The sequence below is a fragment of the Monodelphis domestica genome, chromosome 4, assembly GCF_027887165.1.
Source record: "Monodelphis domestica isolate mMonDom1 chromosome 4, mMonDom1.pri, whole genome shotgun sequence".
Lineage (NCBI taxonomy): Eukaryota > Metazoa > Chordata > Mammalia > Didelphimorphia > Didelphidae > Monodelphis > Monodelphis domestica.
In genome coordinates, this window is record NC_077230.1 from 399,793,308 (window position 1) to 399,815,467 (window position 22,160).

Here is a 22,160-nt window from a genome sequence, read left to right on the forward strand (position 1 = left end):
GCCAGTCATTCACTTATTTGAAAAACACTTATTAGGTGTCAACTGTGTACAATGTGAGAATGGAGGCCTTTCCTTTAAAAGGCTCACCCTGATGTCCTTAATACACTGAGCATCTTGGCCTAAACTCCATAGTTGGCCTGTACCAAGTCTCCCATTACCCCCCTTGCACCTCTTCATGAATCATTTCCTGAGTCCTCCAGAGGCCTCACTCTTCTCAGGATTCCTTGAGTACTTCTGATCTGTTCTAGGCCTTTTGTCCTTAATCCCATGACATTGTCTTACAAGGGCAACTGGTTCATGAGTGAGTGTATAAATGGGGGTGGTAGGGGCAAATCTCCCCCAAAGAGACTATGTGTTCCTCCAGGGCAGAGGATCCCCACCCTCTTCCTACACAAACACTACCAACCCATAGCTAAGCATGACCCTGACAGCATAGAAGGTCCTCAAGACTGAATACACTGAAATGATGTCGTTACTCCGGGTTCCCATATTCCTTTTGTTTGTACTTGCTAACATCTGAAGGGCAGTTAAATTTCCCCAGTAAATAAATTGCTGAAAAGGAATTAAGAGTTTCCTCCTCTGTAACTGGAAATGTCAGTTGCCAGGGCTATCAGGATGCCCATGTGAAGATAATAGAGGGGCAGGAACCCTGAAAACTGTCCGATTATCCGTGACCTCAGATGCTTCCTACTTTATTCCACTCATGCTCTTAGTGAGAGCTATCTCTACCCAAAGAGGAAGGCAACTCAAGAGCTTGGGCTATAAGTGCATGCCACTTTAACTGCATATGAAGATTGCTGTCTGAAACATGGACCCCAGGAGATCCCTTCAAGGTCACTCAAGGCATCTCCAACAACACAAGGGAAGCCAGCCTTCTCAGGATATGGTAAATGTCTTGTGTCCCTCTGCCTCTTCCTCCCTCACCCTCCCCCCATCCTTTCAAATCACCAGAGATGGGTGAGGAATGGAATGCCAGATCTCTAGACAGCAGCCACTGGGACTGGGCTACAAGTAGATCTAAAACCAAAAGGAACACAAGTGTATGGAAGCCATAAATACCTCATGCAGGGACACAGACAATGCCTTAGTGATAAGCATGCAGATTGCACACCTAGTTCAGAAACTCCCCTGAGTTTGCTTGTAATTAAGGGGGTTAGAAAGGTAAAAAAAATATATAAACCCAATTAATCATTTAAATATTTAAAGTCAGGTTTTTTCCTCACTCCAGGATCAGTATATTTCATAACGCCAGCAGCCGACAGCCCTGGTTTTTACTGGGGTTCATTTTAGAGCATGTTTAAACTAGTCAGATTGAGTGATGCTTCCAGCAACTAATCGCATGTCAAATAAAAGATATTTTATGTAATAAATTACCGCTACAAGTAATTCAAATGTCATTTATCAGTTTTATTATCAGTCAGGCAAAGTCTTGTTTCTCTATATTAATCAAAATCAAGCTTTTTTTTTTTTTGGAACAGTTTTGACACCTCTTGGCAAAAGTACAGAAGGGAAAAGACAGAATTACCCCCATTGAGCTGTGAGGAGCAATGTAACGGTTTAAGAAGAATGAAGCTAAGGGGAGAGAATTGAAAACTAAATTTATTTAAAAGTATAATCACTATGATTTTTGCTCCAGTGGCAGCAATGTAGAAAAAAAAGATTTTTTTCTCTGATAAAATACTCCCTATTTTCAGGGCAGGAAGAATTTTTAAAATATATCTATCTGGGAGAAATCTCAATGTGCTGATGCTTTTACACAAAGAGGTGTGTGCATCAGAAACTCTTTAAGCAAGTAATAAACTGGTTTTCTCCACTTCTTTGTTCTTGCAAAAAAATCCTTCATTCAATCACACTAGTCCACTGAAACCAGGCAAGTTCACTGAGACTAGCCCAACTCTCTGACCCCCTAAAGCAATTTGTTCTGAGCAAAGAGTATCCCTGTATCCCTGGAGACCTACTTATGTTAAGCCATGGAGGGAAGCAGCTGGAATCCGACAGATGTGCCTCCTGGAAGAATTCTGCCAGCTGCCAGGGCCTATCCTGAACAAGTTCCATTAAAAGGCTGGCCCAAGGACTCAACTAAATAAAAGGGAGTGAAGCCTTATCCTTTGGTTAAAAAGCGACCCATGAAGGGAGCTCAGTGACCCACAGCAAAAGCCAGCAAGCTGAATGCAGAGGAATGGACCCAGACCAACAAATGGTTGTTACAGACCCTCCAGTAACTTAAATGAAAACCAAACGTTTTCACACTGGCTTCCTCCCCTGATGTGCCTGAAGTCACTGTTTGCTAAGACAAGCCAGGAAAACCTCACCTGTCCTATCTGCCTTATGCTGTAACCATCAAGAGAGCAAAGAAGGGCAGGAGTCAAGTGAGATCTGAAGCATGAGGATCATATGTCACACTGCAGAGACCAAAAGAGGGCCTTATAAGACCCGCTGAAAAAGTCTGGGCCCCTAGCAGTGGGACCTTTGCCTGTTGGTCAACCAAAGGAGACAGAGACAGCAAGGAAAAGGAAATCAGAGACTGGATAAACAAGATGGATCTGCCTCTTTGGGACTTGCTCTTCAGAACCAGATATTTAAACCAATGTTAAAGCTTAAAAACAAACAAGCCCACACCATTCAAAAATCATCTTCTCAAGTACTTGGGGAAGATGAAGACCATACAGGAAAGATATTTGGAAGGAAGACTGACAGGCATCATTGCTAAATTTCTATAAAGGAACAAAGAAGGAACTCAATATTTAACAATCACAGAGACCTGAATCTAGTCTGTGGCAGAATGTTCCATGTGACCTGAAAGAGAGCTTAATGCCTACTTATATATTTTGGGGTATGTGTTACTACCATTATCTGCCATAATCTATACTTCTAAAACAGCTTTCATAACAAACCTCATCCACAATTAAGAGCAACTGAGAGTGAAAACCTTTACATTTTAATTGAGAAAGAGAGAGAGAGAGAGAGACAGAGAGAGACAGAGAGACAGAGAGACAGAGAGAGAGACAGAGAGAGAGAGAGAGAGAGAGAGAGAAACACACACACACACCAGGATCTTAATTTTTTTTATTAAAAGACTTTAGTAAGACTCACTATAATAAATAATTTTTAGTAATAAGGAAACAAATTATCTCACTGAGCAATTGGAAGCAGGAGAAAACTTTCCTAGACATTCAACTATTGGAGAAACATCTTATTCATTCAAATAGTAAAATGTGGCAGCACCAAGGCACACAGTCTGAAAAGTGGGAGAATAATTAGCCTCTATGATTTCTTTAGAGTAACAGAAAGGCTTGAAATGCTACACTAAGTCTCTTGGATCCAGTGAAAACTTTGTCCTATGTTTGAGGAAGAGGGTTGGGTGTATCGAATTCAGTTGGGAATAGCTTCTAGGAGGATTTCTCTTTTCCCAAGTTCTCCCTGATGGGAAGTATCTGTAGGCTACAGAGAGAAGGGAAAGCAAAGGGAGAAAGGTAATCCCGGCCCAAGGCAGCAGAGAGGTCAAGGAGGCCTAGCACAGACACGGCTGGAGTTGGAACTGGTAGACTTACTGTATGGCTGAGGCATGAGGTGAGGGGGCTGGAGGGGCACCATCTGGGTGGAAGGGCCCAAGGACTGAGACTCATCGGCAGCAGTGCCCGACTGCTGGAAAGCCAAGTCAATCTCTTCATCTGTCAGTCCTGGGAGGGAAGAGGAAATATTGGGTTAGTACCTTTCTACACTTTCTGTGGCTCTAACGAAATCTTCAGTAAGATAGGGCCCTTTCAGCTGCACAACGTCAAGCAGGGTGACTCCTGGGCTGTTGCCTCCCCAATTTCGGATTCTCTGGAACCTCTCTCTGTTGCAATTTAACCTTAAGCGACAGAATATTAGCCTCAGCGCTGCTTCCAAATGTGGCTCATTCAATTTCCTTAATTTATCCTTGAGTTTATTGCTGCTTTTGAAGTCGCTCCGTACTGCAATTCTCCATTCTTCCCCCGAAAACAGATACCATCAACTGCAAATGTGGCTCATTTTAATCTGTAATGGTGTTAAAAAAAAGAGGGGAAAAAACTAACAATAATGCATGAAAACAGACAGGGAAACAAAAAACTAATTATTGGGTGAGACGACTAATTAGTCTAGATCGTTTCCGAAGACGGGAATAATTTGCTTTATTTTATGACAAATGCAGAAATAAAAAGAAAAATCAGGACTGACTGTGATTAGTATGAATGGGATATAGAATGTAAAGAAGAAAATAAAACAAGAAAACAGATCAAAACAAGGCCAGGCCCAAACTTTCAGATGATTATTGCTCCAGCCTACGATAGGCTGCCTATATTGCCTTTGGCTAGTCTCTCTCTCTCAGTCTCTCTCTCTCACCACTTAGAACATGGGACAGTGAGGAATATTCTCAGGGTGCCATCTACAGTGGCTACAACATGTGGAATTCCATGAAGGAATAAAAGTACATGAAAAACTTCCAAAAAGCACCATCTGGGTCAAACTCACAGCTCCCTCAAGTCCTTGAGAAGCAGGTTCCTAAACAGAACCACAAGAGGCCAGTAAGTGGAATGGCCAGCCCTGAGGAAAGAAGGGAGAAAGCTTTGGTCCTGGACAGCTGAAGGACTTTCTTACAGAATGAATCAGGGTGTTTACTTTCTTTGTGCACCAGAACCCTAGGCTTCAGGAGTAGGAAAAGCAGGAGGGGGCCACTGTCAGTCTGCAAAACAGTGCCCTGAGCAGCCCACATCATTCCCGGAACCCCAGTCTCTAGTCCAGCCACAATACGTAGCTTTTAAACTGGAGCAGAGAGCTTTCCACATCTGGTCTACAGCTCGGCATTTTGGCTCCATTAGAGGCCCACAGCATGGTCTATTTGCCCCCAGGGGTAGATGAAGTACAAGGAGGTTCTGAGGATCAGCAGCTTCAAAGGCATGGTGCCTGGCACTCTGTGCCAAGGGGCTAATAGATGGAGCATATTAATGCTTTAAAGCATAGCTCTGCCCACCCTGGCCGTGTGTGTGTGTGTGTGTGTGTGTGTGTGTGTGTGTGTGTGTGTGTGTGTACACGTACATGTACATGGGTCATAGGCTCTCCTACAAACTTTCTGGGTCCTACTGCTGCTGCTACTACAGGCTAGCACTCTCTTCTCTCCCCAGTTCTTCCCTCTTGAGGCCGGCTGACTTGGCCACACAGGCTCCCCTGCTATGCTGTGTTCCTGTGCAGATTGGTGGGCAAATACAAACACTGTTAAGGCCCTGAGGAATGCTTAAATCTTTCAGACTATGACAGGTGAATCTGGGAAAGGGCTACACAGGAGACATTCATCCCCATGACCCACATGGCCTTGCCACTTGACCTGACCTTTTGCCTCCAAAATGCACTGACTGGGTGGATGAGAGGACTGGGCAAAGGTCTTGTGAATACATCCTCCACTGGCCTGAGGCTCCTAAAACTGTAGTCCTTACAGTCATTGAAAAACACTCTTACTGAAAAGGGAGGGGGGAAATGGCTTCAAAGGCCTAACAGGTAAGAAACTGTTTTAACTAGTTCATAATCAGCCATTAGAGGAGAAAGCCGCACATGCCAACGTCAGCACGGGCTGCTGGTCACTGGCACACAGCAGAATTTTATAAACCTGGTGGTTCGCGTGCCTTGTCAGCCGCTGGCTGCAAATGAGGATAATTTTCCCAAAAGGAGCATTCAGTTGCATTCTCATTTTCCCTTTTGGCTCTTTCAAATATAAACAAGTATGATAATGTTTAACGCTGGGGAAATATACAGTAAGTTACAGGCGGTGCTCCAGCCGTGGGAGCTGAAGCTGGTTAAAGGGACAGAACGCTCTGCCCAGTACTTTGTCCCATGGCCCTGTAGCTTTGGTGAAACGATCTTGCTAATAAAGCGTGTCTGTATGATTACAACCATGCCCACCAATGAGGCTGGGGTAAAAAAGGATGTCTCTTTTTGAGACCTTATTCCCGGGTGCCCTCAATTTGTACTGCCTGAAATGACCCGCTCTCCCAGTTTGCCTGCAGAGCCAAGCAGCATGTCAACCAAGATAGGTATTTTTGAAATAGCTGTCCAACTATTTTTTAGAAGAATATAATATTAATGAGAAAACACAAGGTTAGGGGGAGCAGGCATATCTGGGAGGGGCCTCAGCTCTTCTCCAGGCCAGTGTCCTCCCTTTGGACCCCAAGGTCAAACATCTAAGTAGAGGCAGAGCTGAGAAGAGAACTCAAGTGTCCTAACGCCCAGCAGCCCTTCCACCACGTCATCATGCTGAGTTATAAGAGGAAGGTAGGCATGAATGAGAGAGCCTGTAGGGACCCAAGTTTATATAGAAAGAGGTTATGACTCAGACCACTCTTCCTCCAAAAAACTTCAGACTTTCCCTATTCATCAACAAGTCAATGAGGGACAGTCTGACCCTCCCCAGAGGCAATATAGAAAATGACAAGCAGATACAGGCTGGCAAACAACACAGACAGTTCCGAGAGTAACAAAGTATGATGGCAGAAAATGTCCTTCTGGTCTCACCCTGCTGTTGTGACCTCAGTAAGAGCCAGCCACCCCTCACAGATCAGTCTCTCTGCTTCACTGAATGTCCTCTCTCTGCCTCTGTCTCTGTCTCTGTCTCTCTGACTCCCTCTCTCTTCTCGGAAGATTGAGACATACACATGGGGCTGTCATTTTCTCCTCCTGCCTCAGGATGTGGTCTGGGTAGAGATGACACCAGAGTCCCCTCTCCCCAGCCCCCAGCAGCACTCACAAACTGTGGAGATCTTCAACAGGCCCAGGGAGATTAAGACTGTGCAGGATCCAAAAGGTTAAAAGGAACAATAAAGGAGACTGCCAATTGTAAGTGAATTATATTTGGCTTTGAAAGCTGAGGCACCGGCTATATTATGAAAGGCATCTCTTTGCGTTGTTTACCATCACCCTGACTAATGCAGACCTTTTTTTTTGTTTTAAATAATCTCATGCAAATTAGACACACACACTTCCTTCCAGTTGATTGCTATCTGCAAGGAATAATCTAACCACAGAGGGGACTGAGCAAGGACTGAGCACAGCACAGGGATGGAGCAAACTGGCTTTCCTAATCCTAGGGCAGGCACAGAAGTCTTCTCCCCTCCCCCGGCCCTCCAATTCTTCCTCAGAGCTGCTGCCTTTGGAAGAATTAGTCATAATTTTCATAAAGCCTAAAATTTTCTTTTAGGTTTCAATTTGCATTCTATTACACCAACAGTGTTCCCTGCATTCAGATGCTTTCTCAGGAACTTCACTGCCGCCACTTGGCAATTTTCAGGAGCCACCCGTCCCTCTAAAGGCTATCATCCTGGTCATTTAAATGCAAGATCCATAGAAATTAAAGCCTGAAAAGATCTACTGGGTTATCGGGGACAGCCCCACCAGTTTTGCCAAGGAGAGCCAGAGAGAAGGGTAGAGAAAAGCTGCTAAAGATGGAAGCTAAGGAAGTGAGAGGCTGATGCCACTGATTGCTCAGAAAGCACTGGAACTAAGGACTGGACCTCAGAGGCTGAGTGCAACTTCTCTGGAATCTAGCTGTCAGTGTAACTCTGCCTACCCTTTGCCAGGACAACAGCCACTGCCCCTCTCAAGTGCCCTTAAGCAGAAGGTAAAACAATTTTATCCTGTTTTGTTTTTCTGAAAGGTTTCTGTTAAAAGGTAAACAAAATAAGAAACTGGTAGACTCTGTGGGCTCTGGAGGAACTAGTCCTCAATCTGATGCCTCAAGGCACTCACTGTTCTCCTGGCCTAGACTGAAACTGGGGTTGGGGAGCTGCAGCCTACTCCCCATTGTAGTGAGATTCTGGGAGCTCCTCTTCCATCTCCTCTCCAAGTGGCCAGGAAGATGAGGACTAAGAAGACAAGCTTGGGAAACTGCTCACCAAGTTCTAGATGCTTTTGAGTATTCAGTCTGAGTCTGCCATAAACAGACCAGGCCAGGGAGCCAGAAGACACTCAACTCTTGGCTCAGGTGATTTCTGGGGAGCACAGAGACACACAGTCCCCTACGCACGTGTGCTTGCACACGCACGCACGCACGCATGCACGTGCACGCGCGTGCGCGCGCACACACACACACACACACACACAAATAAGCCATGGCAAGAGAAAACTTCCGTGGCTGGGGGAAAAATCTCTCTGAATGAAAAGAAAAATCAACTCACCCAGAAAAGGTTGAAGGGGGAGAAAGAGAAGGGTGGAAAAAGTATTTTTTTTATTTTATTATTAACATTTTGTTGGAACAGTGGAGTGCAATAAGGACTCTCCGAGCCTTTAAAAGTCGTCGGATGACCTGGAGACCCCTATTTCCCAGTGCCTTGTATAAAATTGAATTTTTTAAACATAAATTACACGTAATGACGACACTGTAAAAACTAACAGTAATGGAAAGCTGTGCTGTATTTCATTAGCCTGTATTATTCCGTGCCACCTGATCCAGCCGGGCCTTGTTTATGAGTTAGTGTGTTAGCAGATGCCGATGGAAGCATTTGCTTCGACCTTGCTCTTCTCATTGGGGCATGAAATTACGACGGCAGCACCTTGATATTACAGCCATAAATACAGTAAACTGCAAATTTAAGCCAACGGCTCCTATTGTCTCTGAACATAAAGCTGATCGGTATTTATTTAAAAGGAGAACAAAAAAAATATTATATATCACCTTGTTTATGGGACCTCCTCCCCCCCCTGCACCCCCTAACCTGCCTGACTCACTTGGTGAAAATATTCAACAAGCCAAAATCAAGTCTCCTTTTCTTCAGATTAAAATATTCTTAGGGCCCTCGGCATGAGCTTTGGGAAACAAAGCTACAAATAGTATCATCCTGAATGGAATGTATTTATTTGAGAATCTGGTTAGTGGGATTGTTGTTGGCTTTTTTCCCCTTCCAATTTTAATAGATCTCGACATACAAAATTCCATACAAGTCTTGCAACTTCCCCATCTTTAAAAGAGCAAAGTTCAAATAATAAGAGAAAAAAAGTTGTTGATAAGAAAAGGAGCTGAAATTGAATGTCCTCTCAGTATCCTTCCTAAAAAATGCTCAGCAGGAATGCTATTTCAAAAAGCAACAAAACACAGCCTCCTGCCATGTGTGTGTGTGGGGGGGGGGGGGGCAGGGGGGGAGAAAAATGTCCAACTAAGAATATAATTCTCTTCTCCAAACACAGGGAGCTGGGGGGAACTTCCCATTAAAACTTGTACCAATCCCAGTGAACCAGAAAGACAATATATCCCTTAAATACATTAAATGTGGGAGAAAAATCAACACAAAGACAAAAGGACACTGTGATATCACCCAGGCCTGGCTCCCAGCATAAATCACTGTGTTATAAGCCAGGACAAAATGTATTTCACTGCTAGTTTAGATACAAGCAGCCTCAAAAGTGTGTTATAGACTGTATGACTAGCCTTAAGAGAAACTAAGTTGACTATTCCTATCACAGTGGTTTTCTCATTGAGGGGAAGATCTTCCTGCCCCATGTGAGGGAATAGAGGGAAGGAGATATGGATGGTTTAGTATATGAACATGTATGATCATGTAAACTGGGTGGGCTCAGGAAGGTCATGAAGGAAATAAGGTGTTTTTTTTTTTAATACCCCACCAAGCATAATTAGAAATCACTCCCCAAAAAGTGGCTGCAAGATATTCGGAAGCAAGCCTTGAGTATATATGGTAGGGCCCCTGGGAGTATGTTTAGCTCTCAATCAGAGAAGACTGGGGTTACAAAGTGCAGTACCCAAGGGGGTCAAAATCACAGCCAAATCAACTCTACTCAAAAGTTTTGGTCCATGAGGTTTTGCAGACAAATTTTCTCCGTCCTAAATTATGTGAAACACACCAGTCACTGAGCTCAGTTCCTTCCGCACAAGGAGGAAACTTCCCTATAAAATTTATTGAGCTTCTCTGGGGAGTAGTATAACTGGTGAACAAGACAGAAGTGAGCTGCCCCTCGGTGTAACACAAATTGAGATCTCTCTGACCAAAGTTTGGGAGGGGTTCCAATCAGCATCTCTAAGGCCTATTTTTAGACAGAAAGCCTAAAGGTTTTCCCCCCTTCCCTGATGCTAAATTAGAAACAAAGAAGATCTAAAAAGGCAACTTCAAGGGGGAAAGAAATGGCAGAACAATGTTATCAGTGCTTGTCAACAACTGGGTCAGCCTAACAGGGCAAGCCAGGGCCAGAACCCAGGCCCTGAGTCTACCTCCAGGAACACTGAACAAGTTCAGACTGGCTCTGCTACAGAAAACAAAGGACTGGATTAATAACAACCTTTATAGCCATGGTATATGCAAAAGGCTACCAGGGGGCACAGGGGATAGTGTGCCAGGTTTGGAATGCAGAAGTCCTGGGTTCAAATTTGACCTCAGACATCTTCTGGCTATATGACCCTGGGCAAATCACTTAACCCTGACTGCCTAACCCTTGCCACTCTTCTCTCTTAGAACTGATACAGACAGATCTTAGAATTGATAAGACAAGGTAAGAGTTTTAAAGTTACCTAAGGTCAATGGCATTCACTTTTGCCATGCAGGGGCAACCAAATGAACATACAGACCCCAATTTGACTCCAGGCTTTCTTCTAGAATCACAAATCCAGTAGTGGATGCAAAAATAGTTGTGTCCATCTCCCTAAGGCTGGATGACTTTGTGCCAGGTCCCACTTACTTCCACAAAGCTCTCCCTACTCACTATCCCCCACCCCCGCTAATCTGTCTGTAGATCTTTACCTAGCCAGTGTTTTCTATCTGCAAACTGCCTTTATAATGTCATTTAAAACAGTCCATGTCTGTCTTCATCTTCTAGGTAAGAAAATCAGGAAACGGGGAGGTAGAGCCTTGCCTGGGACCCCAGGGCCTTGCAAGTGAGCAGAGGCCTGCAAGTGCTCATCTCTAGCTGGTCTCTGGCCCACTGCTGTTGTACTCAGAGCAGCCAGACACAAAGGGTGTTTGAAGAAGCATGTTTCTAAAAGGCAAGCATCTGTTCTATTTTGACACATCCTGGCTGCCCAAATGTTTCTTTCGGCTCTAAACATTTGTTTCACAAATGGAAACGTTTCCATTACGGCACCAAAACAAACATTTGCTTTGGGACAGTAAAGACAGCTAAAGAGTGTTTCCAACATTTTTTCACTAGCCTGACTCAAAACAAGACTACAGGTGGTAAGCTTGTCTACCTCAAAGGTGAAAATGCAATCTTTTTATCTTTTCCAGAGATGAGAAAAAGCCCCTTTCTTGGGAAGTCAGTATCCAGAGCCATTTTCTCTGACCACTCAGGTATACGATGAGCCACAAATCAGTGGCAAAGTTTAGAGGGATCCACCCAACTTGGGATCAAAGGACAGGAAAGAGAGAACCTAACAGCCATCTGGTCCAGCATCAACAACATTCCCGGCAGGTGGCCAACTGGTTTCTGCAACAGTGACAGAGAGATCACTACCTCATACAGTAATACATTCTTATCTGAATAGCTGTGAACGTTGGCAAGTTTTTATGGAGAAGTCGTCTGTTTGCCTTTACTTTCTGCCCACTGGCCCACACAAAATAAAGAGCTAACTTTCCCATGTAATAGTCCTTTAAAAATATGAGGACAACTCTAATACCTCTGCTCTACTCTTCCAGTGTGAAAGGGCTGTCCCCCACAATTATTCCCTACCTCTTCACTGCCACCCTCCACTGGACAGGCTCCAATGTATCTAGGAAAATGTGGTACCTGGAACTGAATGTAATACTCAAGATTCTGTCTGGCCAGTGTATCACCTGGACCTCTCCTTGGTTGAGGGTGCTCCTTTCCCTTCTATAACGCAGCCCCAAGCTCACCGGTTTTGTGGGTAGCTGTGCTTGGAATTCTTGGTCCACCATAGTCTCAGGATTTGTTCCCATGAACCAGGGCTTCCCCTACTCTGGACCTGAGCAGCCTTTTATGGTTTTTAAGTTAGGCCCTGGGCTGGCCAATCATCTTTAGGTATTTCATCTTGTTGGTGAGGCAGCACAGCCAGAAAGGAGGTTCAACTCCTGTCTCTGATAAGCCCCTTAACCTCTTGGAACTTCTGGCAGTTCTCAAGAAGGTGTAGAAAAGGTAGCAATCTGCAATCCTAAAGGGAGTTCCTCAGCAGAACTTCTCAATGAATTTGCAGGGTCACTTAAAAAAAATCACCCCATAGGTTCTGATCCAAAGTTAGAGCATGCCGAGATTGTGCTGAATCCAATATTTCACTAGAAACATAAGTGATCACTCCCAATTGCACTATTTTATGGAAATCTCACAAGCCTTCATCAGACTTCACCCAAGCTGAAATACTCAAAAACAGTAAGTAGGTCAATGATAAATACTGAAACTTGCACCTCATAGCTGGTATCAATTCATTAAATGAGCACAATTCACCTTTGGCTTAAGTTGTTTAACTAGATACAAATACAAATTTTTCACCAAGACTAGTATGACTTTGTTAATTGTCTTGTTAAAATATAGATTCGATATGTCTATACCATTCACTTTCTCTATCAGCCTAAGGAACAAATGATAATGGCTTGGCATTCTTCTTAGTGAATCCATGCTGATTCTGGGTGATCACCACATCCTCTTCTAAGTGCTCTTAAGTTACCCATTGAATGTCAGAATTTTGCCAGCAATTGATAACAAGTTTCCAGAATCAATCAATCAATTCATTCAACAAACAATAACAATATCTGCATGTGCAAATTCCTGGCCATGACCCATTACTGCCTTTTCTAAACTCTGGGACATTCAGTTATGTCTAGGCTTCAGGACATGTTCTCCATGATCCCTCAGAGCTTACAGGAGGAGCTTCCTCCAACATACCCACATTATTATTACCTTTTATTACATTACGGGATCCCAGATAATTGCAAAAGTCTCCTAAATTGTCTAAAGTTAGGAAGTCTAGGCTCTCACCCATGTCATTCTCCTTCTGATGTAACCTTGGAAAAGTCTTTTTACATTTTGATGTCTCAATTTTTCTGTTTAAAAATGAAGATAGGATTTCTTGCCAAGATGTCTGCCTCACTGCCATATACTTACTCCAGCAAAAACAGGAAAAATGTACCAGACTGAATAACAATCAAAAAATTCAATGAAAAACTGTACTGACTGACCTCCTCCACCCCAAAATTGCACAAAAAGCTAGCCAGAAGTCCTTGGGCAATAGGAAAGGGTGCTTTCAGGAAAGCCAGTGCCAACATGGACAGACACAGCCTCCCAGTGAGAGCAGACAATAGCCAGAGACATGTATAGCTTATGAGGCTCTTTATCCAGAAACAGCAAAAAGGAGAAGGCTTTCCTGGGAAAGCCCCAGGGCAGTGACAAAAATGCGGGGGTGAGAACCTTGGAAGAGAGGGAGGGGCCCCAAATGCCCAGTGCAGCATTCAGACCTAGACAGAGCAGGTTCCCAGAAGCTCAAAGACCTCTAACATCTAGCACTCTGTCCTCAAAGTTTTGGAATGGAGAGGAGGACACCTAATTCTCGAAGGAATCCAGTACAGGAATCCAAATGATTTAGTTAAGACCAAGCAGAGCCAACTATCCAACCCCAAAGCAGATCCTGGCCATGGCAAAAATCCCCAATTCAAGAAATTAAGATGGAGATGAGAATGAAAAAAAATCATAAAACTAGAGATCCCTAAAAAGAAGGGGAAAGTAACTGTAACAATGACAAGTGAAGACAGGAAAGAGGGGGAGGGGGCAGCTGCGTGGCTCAGTGGGTTGACAACCAGGCCTAGAGATGGAAGGGCCTAGGTTCAAATCTGGCCTCAGACACTTTCTAGCTGTGTGACCCTGGGCAAGTCACTTAACTCCCATTGCCTAGCCCTTACCACTCTTCTGCCTTGGAGCCAATACACAGTATTGACTCCAAGACAGAAGGTAAGAGTTAAGAAAAGAAAAGAAAAGAAAAGAAAAGAAAAGGAAAGAAAAGAAAAGAAAAGAAAAGAAAAGAAAAGAAAAGAAAAGAAAAGAAAAGAAAAGAAAAGAAAAGAAAAGAAAAGAAAAGAAAAGAAAAGAAAAGAAAAGAAAAGAAAAGAAAAGAAAAGAAAAGAAAAGAAAAGAAAAGAAAAGGAAAGGAAAGGAAAGGAAAGGAAAGAAAAGGAAAGAAAAGGAAAGGAAAAAAAGAAAAGGGGAGAAACAGATTTTTCTACAAGAATATCTAGAATAAGTGAAGCAAGAGATTTTTTAAATAAAATAAAAAATGAAGAATAAATTTCTTAGAAGAGAAAGTGGTAAACCTTGCCCAAGAAATGGACTTTTGAGTCAGCAAGAAATATTAGAATAAAATCAAAAGATCAAAAAAAAAAAGAAGAAAATGGAGGATATATGATATATTTAAAAAACAACAGGTCAAGGAAGAATCGTTGGATGGCCCATAAAACCATGATTTAAAAAAAAGAAAGGGGAAAAAAAGGCAGGATACTATTTCAAGAAATCCAAAAATGAAAACTGCCTGGGTATATTAGAACCAGATTGGGGGGTAGGGGGGGAGCAAGAGCGAGCGAGAGTAACCACAATCAACTCCTAAAAGGAACCCCAAAAGGGGTTTTGTTATTGTCAAAATTCAGAACTCCCATTTCAAGTATCAAGAATCCACGATCAGAATCACACGAGATCTTGTGGCTATTGTTATAAATTAAAGGAGTTCTTGAGACATAATATTTCAAAAGGCAAAAGATATAAGCTTAGGACCAAGTATAATTTAACCTGCAAAGCTAAATATAATTCTGCAGGGGGAAAATATAGTCCTTTTGTGGAAGAAGGGGTTTGATGTGCTTCTCATGAAGAGATCAGAGCTGAATAAGAACTCTGAAATACAACCCCAAAAGTCCAGAGAAATCTAGAGGTAAACTCTCTAGGTAGGCAATCAGGGGCTGTGCAATCATGGAGTGTTAACTTCCTAAAAGGAAGAGAAGAAAACAAGGGTCCCTTCAGAATCTGAATGTTCTCAAAGGTTCCAAAGGATATGAAATAAGAAAAATAGAGGATCTATATTTGGATTAGTTCTGTTCTGAGGAGAAAGTTCTGAGTTTTAAGAAAGGAAATAGAAAAGATAGTAAAAAGAATACACTAGTGTAAGAAAGGAGCGAAAATTACTAATTCTCATTCTCATTCTAGGGGTGTATGAGAAGGTTGAGGGGAGCATGCATGGATGCACCGGATTCTTAATCTGAAATGGACCAAAGAGAGCTGAATGCACAGACACACCTAATATCATGCTTAAGCACATCAAATTTAACAAGGAAACAAGGAGGGATAGGAAAAGGGATGCTAAGGAGGAAGATAACATTGGAGAGAACAGCCACAAGCAAAACAAACTTCTTGATCCTGAACAGAAGATTAAAGGGGGAGAGAGGGAGGGAGGGAAAGAAAAGAAACAAGTCTATAATCTAAGGGAGTAGTTTAGATTGTCTCTCAGACAATTGGAGAATAACTGAACAAATTGTGGATTATGACTGAAATGGAATATTACAGGGAGGGTCATAAGATATGAAAGAGACAATTTCAGAGAAGCCTGGTAGCAGGCACTGAAGCAAAGTGAAGTACTCAGAAACAGGAGAACCTTTTATATGAGGACACAGCACAGTAATGAAAAACAGCACTGAAGGACTTAAGAACTCTGATCCATGTAGGGAACAGTTAGCAATGTCTTCAGAGATCCTGGAATGGAACATGTTATCTCTTGAAAGAAAGGAGATGGACTCAAATTTCAAAAAAGATGTAGACATTCTAGATATGCCCACTATGTGAATTCATTTTTTTTGACTAAGCTTATTGTTACAGGCTTGTTGGGTAACTCCCCCCGCCTTTCTCCTTATTAATTGAGAAGGGTACAAAAGCAATAACAAAAAAAGAAGGCCATTAATGCATTTGTTATAATGCATGGAACAGAAGGAAGTTCAAAAGGGAGCACATGAGGTAACTAAGCAGTTTCGTAGATTGAGAGGCAGGTCTAGAGATGGGAGGTCCTGGGTTCCAATCTTACCCCCCTAGCTGTGTAGCCCTTAGAAAAGTAACTTAACCCCAATTGCTATAACAGTTTAAAAAATGTATCTTTTTTTTAAAGCAGTAGCCCAGATAAACAAGGACAGTTTTGTAAGTAATGTAAAATTTATGATATTGTTTTAAAATTAATAATAGCATTTACATAGTACTTCAAGATTTCTAAAAATATGAATGAACTTTGAAGTTTCATATACAATCTTTTCTTTGCATTTTGGTAAATATGAATCTTTTTGATATTTAAATTCAGAATTAAAAAAATTTTTTAAGGAAAATAAAGATAACACTTCTCTGATCCTCAACTGCCTCATTTGTTTTTTTTTAAACATTATTTTATTTGGTCGTTTTCATACATTATTCACTGGAAACAAAGATCATTTTCTTTTCCTCCCTCCCCCCCCCCCCCCCCCCCGCACCTTTCCCTCTCCCATAGCCGACGCATGATTCCACTGGTTATCACATGTGTTCTTGACTCGAACCCATTTCCCTGTTGTTGGAATTTGCATTATAGTGTTCATTTAGAGTCTCTCCTCAGTCTTATCTCCTCCAACCCTGTAGTCAAGCAGTTGCTTTTCATTGGTGTTTTTACTCCCACAGTTTATCCTCTGCTTGTGGGTAGTATTTATTTTAGATCCCTGCAGCTTGTTCAGGGAAATTGCATTGATACTAATGGAGAAGTCCATCACCTTCGATTGTACCACAATGTATCAGTCTCTGTGTATAATGTTTTCCTGGTTCTGCTCCTTTCACTCTGTATTACTTCCTGGATGTTGTTCCAGTTTCCATGGAATTCCTCCACTTTATTATTCCTTTTAGCACAATAGTATTCCATCACCAACATATACCACAATTTGTTCAGCCATTCCCCAATTGAAGGGTATCCCCTCGTTTTCCAATTTTTGGCCACCACAAAGAGCAACTGCCTCATTTGTAAAACGGGCATTTTTAATTGTTTTACCATACCTAAAAACAAGGGCTGAATTAAAGGATATGAAGTTTCTCTTACACCAAAAAAAAAAACAAAAAAAAACAAAAAAAACAAAAAACAAAAAAATGCAAACTATTAATTATATGAAAGGTTGCTTCAAATCACTGTAAGAGAAATGCAAATAAGAATAACACTAAAATCTTCACCTCATACTCTATAAATCAATAAAGACAAAAAAAAGACTGGACTAGTCAATGTTGTAGAAGCAGCAGGGTGATAAGTACACTAATAATACCCTCCTGGTGAACCTACTAATTGGTCCTAACATTATGGAAAGCAATTTGGAATTATGCTAAAAAAATAGATTGCAATGTCTCATTTATTTTGAAACAGAGCTCCACCACTGGAATCTCTTCTAAGATGATCCACATCAAAAAGAAAGGTCTCTCATATCCCAAAATAAAGTCTTAGCAGCACTTTTTGAAGGAGAAAAGAACTGGAAGCAAGCTTGGGGAACAGCTAAACAAATGGGGGTATGCTGGAAGCCATCAAAGACCATGCTGTCTGACTTAGTCACAAGTGGAAACCAGGAACTAAAAGCAGCCCCCCAGGAAGGATGGAAACACTCACTGAAACTCCCCTTAGTGACTTTCCTTATTAATATCCCCTTATTATTGGAATTTCTATGATTATTATTCTTACTTAGCCCCAGGAAAAATAGATGAGAGCAACATGCTTGCAGGTTTAATACAGATGTCCCACTCTGTCCCCCCGGAATATTACCAGGAGATCCCACTTACAAAATTAAACCTAAGGATTCTTATATATCCACTTAGATAGGACCCTCTTTTCTAGGCATAAAAACTTCTGGCAAATCTGTGCTCTGAATTCCCCAACCTATATCTGGGTCATGTTGATTCTACCCTCTGACCCCACACTTAGCAACAGTGTTTATGTTGACCATCTCCTCAGGCTTCGCGTCTGTTGTTAGGTTCTATGGAAGCATGAATGTTGAAAAATGACTTTGTGCCAGAAAAGCATGTACTCACTGAGGCTATAAAATAAACAAACCCTGTGCAATGGCAGAATGCTGAGTGACACCTAAGCACAGGTTTGAGCACTCAGTTGTCTCTCATCTCTCTCTCTTTTGTTTTTATTTTTTAAATAAAAACCCTTACCGTCCATCTTAGAATCAATACTGTGTATTGCAAGGCAGAAGAGTGGTAGGGCTAGGCAATGGGGGTTAAGTGACTTGCCTAGGATCACATAGCTAGGAAGTGTCTGAGGCCAGATTTGAACCTAGGCCCTTCCATCTCTAGGCCTGGCTCTCAATCCACTGAACTACCCAGATTCCACCTCCCCACCCCCACCCCCAACTCTCATCTTGTATTCACCTGACCGCTCCACCTAGTCAGAAGGACCTTACACTTTGGGAGATTGGGCTTGGCTCTCAAAAGGGGTACATGAAAGTTAACAGAATATGATTTCTATAAGAAACAAAGAATATAAGGAATTCCAAGATACATGAAAAGATTCAAATAAATTGATGAAAATTGAAGTCAGCAGAACCAGGTAAACAATATACACAACAACAGTGGCACCACCAAAATTGGGGTAGTGAGTAACTATAATACCCAAGCCTCACCCTGAGAAAAGATGAGTAAATGTGATCGATAAGAATATTGCACATAAAACATCAACAACATGGAAATAGGTTCTGATCAAGGACACATGTAAAACCCAGTGGAATTGCTCATCAGCTATGGGAAGGGGCAAGGGAAGGGGAGGGAGGGAGGGAAAGAATATGATTCTTGTAACCAAGGAATAATGTTCTAAATTGACTAAATAAAATTAAAAAAATATATATCATACATATATCAATTATAGTTGACATGATTGTTAGTTGTTTTTTTAAAAGGCAAACAAGGTTAAGTGACTTCCCCAAGATCACAAAACTAATGATTGTTAATTTTGCTAAACTAATGTTTTTTTCTTCCTTTTTAATTCTTTGTTATAAGAGATGATTCTATAGGTAAGGAAGGCAGGAATACACACACACACACACACACACACACACACACACACACACACACACACACATATATAATCAGAAATGCAACTAAAACAAAAGATATCAATAAAAATATTTTAAAGAAAAAATTATTGAGGTAGGGAAACATGATATAAAGTTTCTCAAAGTTTGAAGTAAATGAAAAGGTATGTGTGTGTGTGTGTGCATGTGTTTTAAAAGGAAGAATCCTTTCAGTTCTAATTTGTACCAGAGCGCCTTGCACATAATAAATGTCTGCTAAATTGGACTGAAACTGAATTAATCTATAATACTCAGTGATATTTCTTGTCAGTGACGACACCCATTTTCAGAGAAACCAACTATGATGTCATCAACCGAGAAGGAGAATTCCTGGTGGTCACTGAAATCTCCAAGTGGATGGAGTCTTAAGGAGGCTCTCAGTAATGGAAAGGTGAAAACAAAGCAGAAAAAGAAATCAAGAATAAATTTCTAAATGAGAATGAGAAAGAGCCTCTAATCAGGCTGGAAAACCAGAAACTCCTGAATTCAAATTCCAGTTCTAATTCTTGAGATCTCTTTCTTAAGCTGTAAACTCCCCCAAGTGCCTCAGTCTCTCCATCCATAAAATGGGAACAGAAATACCAGTGTCACACTCCTCTCCCTACCCCATGGGGGTTTAGAGGATTCATTAGTTAGTATTTCTGTACTACTATGTTCTACTAAGGATTGTTATTGAAAATTTCCCATTAGACTTGATCAGCTCTTTAAAGTTCTGGAATAAAACTCAGCAAGTTTTTGACGAAATGCCCCAAAGACAGCAAAGCCTAATAATACCGAACAAGCAGCAGCCGCACCACAGCAACCACGTCCCCCACCCCCTGGAACAGGCCCTGTGAGGAAGCAGTAAAGCAAAGGCACAGTTTCATCATCTCTCACCACCACCACCCCCAGGGGAGGTCACAGCACACTACCTGCCTCAAGTCCTCCAAGGGTACGATTATTCCAATGTCACCAGCTTCCCTGGGGCCTCCTTCTTAATAAAATAGAAACTCTTTATGCAGTTCTGGAGCTGGGCAGAGGCTCCGGGGGCCTAGTGGGGTTGCAGGGAGTGGCCAGCCAGAGACCTCATCAACGGGTCCCTGTGATATGAAGTTTCCTCACTGGAAGGGAGTCCAATGGGTGCCAGTGTTAACATCATCTCTCTTCCACAGGAGAGGAACCCAAGGCTGAGCTCTGGCCATGTCCCAGATCCAACACCTAGTAGGTGTTAGAGTGGGGGACCTGCCCTGCAGCGCCCTTTCGCTTGGTGTTGTGGCCCACCAGGGACCAGAAATCCTGGCAGAAGTGGGCAAGGGGTGAGCAAGCACAGCCAAAGGTCACTTGGAGGTCGGAGATAAAGGAGCAGAGAGGACACGCTGCTAATCCCTGTCACTGCACATAAATCCGAGGGCTGTTTTCTTGCAGAGAAGGAATTATGCTGAGTGCAGGTGGGCACTAGCTGAAGCAGCCCGGCCTGCTTCTGTGTGATAGGTAAGTGGCAGGTCTCTAAGCAGCCCCTTTAGCTCCAGTCCCTGGGGGCTACCTCCTGACTGCCAGCCTGACAACTAGATAGCACGTTTACCCTTCACAGTCACCGCCAAGCTCTTGGTGCTTCCAAATGGCTCCATTTACATCTCTCTGACACTCCTGCCCCCCCCCCCCCAAATCCTTACTCTTTCTCTTTTTAAAAAATCTATTCCTGTTTATCCCTAAAGACCAGAATGAAGCAAGCTCTGTGGCGATGATGCAATACCTGGCCACAGGTGAGGCCCTGACTTCTCTGAAAACCTAATGAAGGCAGGCAGGCAGGCAGGCAGGCAGCCACCAGCATCAGGCCTCCTTCTTGACAGCAGCCAGGTGCTGGTAAATATCGACCTCCAGGGATTCTTGGTAAACATATCCACCCAGACCCTGGATCCTCAGAGTAGATGCACGCACACATATCCCAGATCACACCTTCCCCAGCACTGCTCTCACACCTCAAAAACAAATTATTTAACTATTCTCTTCCCCAAGGAATAGCGCACTCATTTCCAACACCCAGCTCCTGGCTTGTCTTTCACATATGTAGAACATTCTGATAGGTTAAATGCTGCCATTTAATTACTGTAATGAGGGCTGCTTTTTTTGGTTCCCCTAAACACTCATTTTCCCCTCTCTTGTTTTACACTTAAAGTCATCTTTAACAGGTTTTCTTTCCCTCTTTTTTTCCTAATATATAGTGCTTCACACTCTTGGGAGGGAGGAGGGAGGAAAAGGGCTGCTCAGCTCACCCCTGTTAAGGACTTAACAGATGAGACTGAACTTTAATTTAGCTTTAATGCTATCATGCAAATGGACAAATGGGAGAAATGGCAAGGAGAAAGGGAGGAGAGCAAGAAAGCCAGTGAAATAGGGTAAAATGAAAGGTAGCCCCTTCAGGGAGGCAGTTGGTGTAATGGCAAGAATGCTGGATTCAGTCAGAAGATCCCCATTATTATAATAGCTAGCTAGCTGTGTGACCTTGGACAAGTCATTTCCTTCTCCAGAATGTAGCTACCTTCTCTGAAATAGGAAGGGGTCCCCTATAGCTCCCAAGTTTATGACCCTCCTCTATAAAATGGAAATAGTTAACACCTATTCTACCCACCTAATAGCCATGGGGTGGTTGTATGGAAAGTTCATTGTAAACTAGAAAATGCTGTGCAAATGTGAGCTGTTAATTATGATAAGTCAGAGCTAGTATCAGGTCTAATCTATCAGGCAGTCTCCTGGGTAGAGGTTGCCTCTACCAATAAGGTGGGAAATGGGTCACATTTAGGAGGTAGCTAAAGCATCCTTAAGCAGAACAGAAATGCCCCTCTCAGTAAAAGAAAGGGTTTTAGAGCAAACGATACCTGCATTGATGAGGCTCACTTCCAGACAAACCTCTAAAAAATAACCATCTTTGTCCTGTGCTTGAGGATAGTGCAGTTCCTAAGTGAGGCTCTCACCCACTCATTCGAGTCTACCTTCCGTCTCCACAATGGTATCAGAAGCAGAGACTCCCAGCAGTTTGTGGGCTACAGCATATGGCCACAATCTCACCCATTCATTTATCCACCTATCCATTTACCATAGGCACAAGAATGTACAAGGCACAGGGAATTCAAAGGT

General features: G+C 42.5%; 1 protein-coding gene across 2 annotated transcripts in view; it reads right to left on the reverse strand.

Annotated features, from left to right (window-relative positions):
- PEX14 (peroxisomal biogenesis factor 14) overlaps positions 1 to 22,160 on the reverse strand; it is a 152,781-nt gene that overhangs the window by 23,809 nt on the left and 106,812 nt on the right. For both annotated transcript variants that reach the window (XM_056795781.1, XM_056795782.1), the window contains exon 4: positions 3,552 to 3,680. In XM_056795781.1, coding sequence (XP_056651759.1) covers positions 3,552 to 3,680 — 129 coding nt within the window. The remainder of the gene's footprint in view (positions 1 to 3,551; positions 3,681 to 22,160) is intronic.